Source organism: Photinus pyralis, unplaced genomic scaffold (genome assembly GCF_008802855.1).
Source record: "Photinus pyralis isolate 1611_PpyrPB1 unplaced genomic scaffold, Ppyr1.3 Ppyr1.4_LG7, whole genome shotgun sequence".
In the NCBI taxonomy this organism is placed as follows: domain Eukaryota; kingdom Metazoa; phylum Arthropoda; class Insecta; order Coleoptera; family Lampyridae; genus Photinus; species Photinus pyralis.
The window spans coordinates 33,241,586-33,247,585 of record NW_022170738.1 but is presented as its reverse complement, the minus strand read 5'-3'; the positions used below and the strand labels follow the sequence as shown (position 1 = coordinate 33,247,585).

The window sequence follows — 6,000 nt, the reverse complement described above, 5'->3', positions numbered from 1 at the left end:
GATTCTACAGGCCACATTCTATAAGAAAATTTTCTTTCCGGGTCGATCTGAGACAATTTTTTTTTCGTGGCTCAAAAAAAGGCAGTGTATAACCTTCCTTTTTTACCAAAAATCGACTACACCAAAATTTCTCGGGAAAACACTTTTCTTATTAATTTTGGTGCGTAGAATCCAAAACAATTCGTACTTTTTCGATCAGACTTCTCAATCAAAAGTTATAGACTAGAAACCAATTCGAAAGAAAATTCAAAGGGCTGTAACTTTTGAACTAGTAGCCCAATCTTGGAACTGTTTGAAATTATGGATTCTACAGGCCACATTCTATAAGAAAATTTTTTCCGGGTCGATCTGAGACAATTTTTTTTTGGGGCCTCAAAAGAGGCAGTGTATAACCTTCCTTTTTTACCAAAAATCGACTACACCAAAATTTCTCTGGAAAACACTTTTTCTTATTAATTTTGGTGCGTAGAATCCAAAACGAGTCGTACTTTTTCGTTTAGACTTCTCAATCAAAAGTTATGGACTAAAATCCAATTTCGAAAGAAAATTCAAAGGGCTGTAACCCTGGTTAAAACCTATAGTACGTCCCTTTTTAAAAAAATGAGGTTAGGCACGTTAACTTTTTTATCCAACCCCGTATACTTATTTGGAAAATTGTCGGTTATTCGGTAATCATTATAAAGAAACTACGGATATACCCTATAAAAGTGTCGAAAATGGGACACCCTATACATTAATGCACAAGACAATTTTTTTAAATTCGAACATCACAAATTTATTTCTTTACATGCAATTTCTGATAGAAATTAACCGATACACGAACACGGATAAAATTGTTTTAAAATGGCAACAAAAAAGTGAGCTCAAACTCGCCTTTCAGTACAAGAGCTTAAAAATACAGGGACATAACAAATTTAATACCAAGAACTTGATCTACTTGCAGCGAATGTGACGGCGGTAATTGGGGATGTCGTACAGCCAAGTTTGATGAGGTCGGTAAATACCCGATTAAGCTGGACGGCAAGTGCGACGATGACAAAAACGAACAATTCACACTATGCGAAGCTACAGAAGTGAAAACTTGCAAGGTGATTTGCCTATACCTTTCATTGAACGTGTTAGCACAGAATATTTGCAGAATATGGATACCTTCGTCGGTCCGACCACAAGTCCCATAGTTTGCCACACTGGCTGTCAGTGTAAGGAGGGGTATGTCTTAGATACTGCGACCAAGACGTGCGTGCTTCCCAAAGATTGCCCGTGCCACCACGCGGGCATTAGCTACAAGGATGGCGACGTGGTTCCTAGTGACTGCAACCTCTGGTGAGACCTTCCAAATCTCAATTGAGTTTCATTTCTTTTGGTTTAGTACATGTAATGGAGGAAAGTGGGACTGCACGGACAAAGAATGCGTGGGAGAGTGTAGTGCCTGGGGAGACTCGCACTACAAGACGTTTGATGGTAGAACATACAATTTCCAAGGCCAGTGCGACTACTTACTGGCGCGGGGTACTAACGACAATGGATTCAAGTTTGACATCTCCATCCAGAACGTTCCCTGTAGTACTCTGAGCGTCAGCTGCTCGAAATCGGTAACCATTCGAGCGGGCTTTCCTCCGGACCAAGAATCGCTTACGTTATCTCAAGACAATACTATACCAGATTTTACGCTGATGAAGCATATTATTGTTAAGCAAAAGGGCCATTTTATCGTTGTGGAAATTCCGGAAATCAAGTTAAACGTTCTTTGGGATAAAGGCACCCGGGTGTACGTACAACTCAATTCGAAATGGAAGAACAAAGTGCAGGGATTGTGTGGTAACTACAACGGCGATCAAATGGACGATTTCCAAACACCTTCCGGTGGCATTCCCGAAATTTCGCCGCTCGTATTTGGCGACTCGTGGCGTTTGCAGCCGGTTTGTGCTAACAGCGTTGAGGTGGTGGTAAGTGAGCCGCAAGAACAAGTAGACCGATGTGTAAAATTGTGTCGTAGGATACTTGTAGCCTAAGACCGGAGCGGAAAATGTGGTCCATGAAGGAATGCGGCGTGTTGAAATCGTCAGTCTTCGAGCCTTGCCACGCGGAAGTGCCGGTCGAACCTTATTTGGAACTTTGCATTTTTGATGCGTGCGCCTGCGATCAAGGAGGCGATTGCCACTGTCTGTGTACCGCACTAGCGGCGTACGCTCACGAATGTAACCTTAAGGGCATCCCCATAAAGTGGAGAACTCCCGATTTATGTCGTACGTAATAGGCCTAATGGTACGCTTGGGGCGTTCATTTTTGAATTTTAGCAATGCAATGTGATGAAAACTGTGGGCACTATGATCCTTGCATTTCTGTCTGTCCACTTGAAACTTGCGACAATATGTTAGTGTATGGGAAGTTGATGGGGTCATGTGCCGAAAGCGTCTGTATCGAGGGTTGCCACGTGAAACCATGTCCTGATGGACAAGTTTATAAGAATTCTTCCTTACTTGATTGTGTTCCAAAACCAGCGTGTAACCCCATTTGTCTAGAAGTTGGCACAACCATCTACTATGAAGGTGATCTAATGGAGAAGGATGATTGTCACAGTTGCTATTGTTCTAAAGGCCGTCAAGTTTGTCAAGGAGTCCCTTGCACATCTTCAACTGTTACGGTAAGCACCTTAAGGCTCCTCTGTAGTCAATCCGCCATATTGGAAACATAACTTAACTTTCTTATGAAATGCTGCTTTTGTAGTTGAAGTCTAACAAATTCTCGATAGTGGATATTCTTTGCAATGATGAAAAGAATGGCGGTACTTAAAAAAAGTTGAAATATCGGTCTTAGTTTTTTAGGAAGATCGATGAATAGAAAAATGGTTTTTTTGTAAATAACAGCCGTTGTAATGAGGGTAGAAAAACGTACAGCACCAATTTGGAAATCCGACAGTATTTCTTACGGCGGTACTTAAAGATATTATTTCCACCTATTATGATAAGGCATATATTTAAAAAAATATGTTTCGCGATCTTCAGAAAAAAATCAAAACGCTAACGTAAGGATAGGCAACTCAAAGTGCACTTATAACGCCTGAGGCGACAACTCATTACTTGAAAGGGAAAACAAAAGAAACTACCTGGTATTACCCTACACATTGTTACGCCGTTCCTAATGATATGGATTAGATAAATTACTATTTATTATTTATTTATTTGAATGCTGTTGATTTGTAAATCATAATGCCACATATTCCCAAGACGAAAAATGGATATCCTATTATAGGTACATTGGAAATAATTTTTTATTTCTAAAACCTTTTGCATCCCATCAGGATGCTTCAAGAAATAAAAAAAAACCCTATAATGAGGCTCCCTTTGACGGGGCGGGGGTACGTACAATACTAGGTACTTCACATATTATATCATAAGTAGTGCTGAATATGAACTCTGTTTTATAACAATGCTTTCAAACTACCAGAAGCGTTAGCACTTTGTTTAGTTAGATCAAATCAAATATGACTAAATTACACGTTTGTGTATATTTCCCATCTAAAATTATCAGTTTCCTCAGATCCTCAGTATGCGGAGCAATCAGAAGGGCCGATTCCTGCAAAATGTGGTGTAAACGATTTTAACGTTTTAAATGGCCCATTTGGGTCCAAATAACATGTATTTGAAGAGTGCACACCAATTTTTTCCCGGCACAACTTTTGGCAGCCAAAAAACCTCAAAACGTTCGGACTTTTTTCAGTTTTTCGCTTAAAACTCGAAAACGGTCCATATTTTATGAATAACACTTCTTTAGTAAATTAAAGAAAAAATTCTGCGTCGATAAAAAAAACAAACAAAATTGGTCCAATAGAAACATTCTTACAAGCGATCAAAAAACGCCCATTTTTTCCAACTTTTCTAAAGAACTGAGTTAACCTTTTTTTTAATGCGTTGTGGCTCCTAAAGGAACGATAAAATCCACTACTCCCCCCCTACCTAAATGTTGTAGAACATCAATCAGAGAGGTCAAAAAGTACCATCAATTTAAAATTGGACCAATTTTTGAAATTCGTTGGATAAAATGGGCGTGTTTTGATCGCTTGTAAGAATGTTTCTATTGGACCGATTTTGTTTGTTTTTTTTGATCGACGCATAATTTTGTTTTCTTTCATTTACTAAAGAAGTGTTATTCATAAAATATGGACCGTTTTCGAGTTTTAAGCGAAAAACTAAAAAAATGCCAAACATTTTGAGATTTTTTGGCTGCCAAAAGTTGTGCCGGGAAAAAATTTGTGCGCACTCTTCAAATACATGTTATTTAAACCCAAATGGACCATTTAAAACAATAAAATCTTTTACACCACCTTTTGTAGGTCAAAATTGTAATGTTTAGCTAATTATTCGGTAATTCTCAAGAGGCGTTAAATAAAATAAAAACGTCAATTTGATAGGTACTAAAACACGACTGGCTTTATTAGTAGGCTGACTCAATGCCTTCTACAAATGGTAACTAATATGCAAATCAAGTAATACATAACACGTCCTACCTTTAACAAAATTAAAAATAACTAAACAAATTAGAACACAAACTAATAAACGATAAATAATTACATATCAAACTTTTTAGGTGGTTTTACAACACGACCACAACGAGTTACTAATCTGCTTTCTCTGGTATTTCCATATTGATCATTGCCTTTTCCAACATATTCATCACTATCATCTTCTTTTGTTACAAAAGAGTCATTAAAAGGAAGATAATTGGAAGTCGATGATTGAGTATCTTGCTCAAAACTATCTTGTGTCTCTGTGTTTTTGTGATCCAATTTTTGATTTATTTTAAGTGGTTTTAGGAATCTTCGATTTCTTCTGTACACAGCGTCGTTCAGATTAACCAAATAATCATAGGGTCCTGATTCTTAAATCACTGTTGCAGGTTTCCAGTCTCTCATTCCTTGTTGCATCAAAATTAAAAGTTTTTTACATTTTTTGTCATAGTGTACTTTTTGTTTATGTTGTTTGCACTTTCATGCTTGTTTAACCTTTTTTGCTGAATATTTTGGATTCAAAATACTGTTGGCAACGGGCAGTGTTGATCTTAATCGTCTTCCCATTAACAAAATACTGGGAGATGGAAAATCTTGCTTCGGAGTAATGTTATAATTTAACACCGCGAGAAACGGATCAGTGCCTTCTTCAAATGCTTTGGTAAGTAAACCCTTAACAGTTTGAATAGCTCTCTCAATCATTCCATTTGATGCAGCGTATGTTGGACTCGAGGTCGTTAATTTAATGTCATATTGTTGAGCAAAATTAAAAAATTCTTTTGAATTAAATGGAGGTCCGTTATCTGACATAATTTCCTGTGGTAGACCAATAATAGCAAAAACGTTTTTAAGAGAGCTTATCACACTTTCTCCCGTTTTGTTTGGTAATTTGTTGACTACCACGAATTTGCTAAAGTAATCAACAATAACAATCAAATTTAGAGGACCCAGGCTTTTAAAATCAATTCCAATTTTTTGCCAAGGCAAATCTGGAACCTTGTGTGGTTGTAGGGGTTCTCGTGTGTTGGCTTTTGAATATTTTTGGCAAATCAAGCAGGACAATACTAAATTTTCTATGTCTGTTGTTAAGCCAGGCCAATAAACGGATTCTTGGACAAGCAGTTTGGTAGAAACTACTCCCTGGTGAGACTTATGCAACAATGTTAAAAATTCATGTTGCAAAGTTTTTGGTACAATAATCCTTTTCTTGTAAAAAAGTATGTTTTTGTGAAGATAAATGTCTTCTTTTATTTGCCAAAATATTTTGAGTGATGGTGGTAGGTTACACTTGTGGGACGGCCAACCATTTCGAACATAGTACTTGATTTTTTGTAGGTCACAGTCTTGATCAATTTCATTTTGCAGGCGCTTTTCGTTCTCAGCTAAAGTTGTAATTACCGAAAACATTCTTAGATTTTCTTCAAGGTAATTTGTATCAATGTGGTCTTTTAAAGGTTCTCGGCTTAAAGTATCAGCTATTTGTTGATTTTTTC

The 6,000-nt window shown here is 37.4% G+C and overlaps 1 protein-coding gene across 1 annotated transcript in view; it reads left to right on the top strand.

Annotated features, from left to right (window-relative positions):
- Positions 1–943: 943 nt before the first annotated feature.
- LOC116177357 (hemocytin-like) overlaps positions 944–6,000 on the top strand; it is a gene marked incomplete at its 5' end in the record, with an annotated part of 32,656 nt that continues 27,599 nt past the window's right edge. Inside the window, 5 exon segments of the mRNA XM_031496323.1 lie at positions 944–1,088; positions 1,139–1,323; positions 1,370–1,946; positions 1,997–2,246; positions 2,298–2,644. Of these exon segments, the coding sequence (XP_031352183.1) occupies positions 1,142–1,323; positions 1,370–1,946; positions 1,997–2,246; positions 2,298–2,644 (1,356 nt within the window).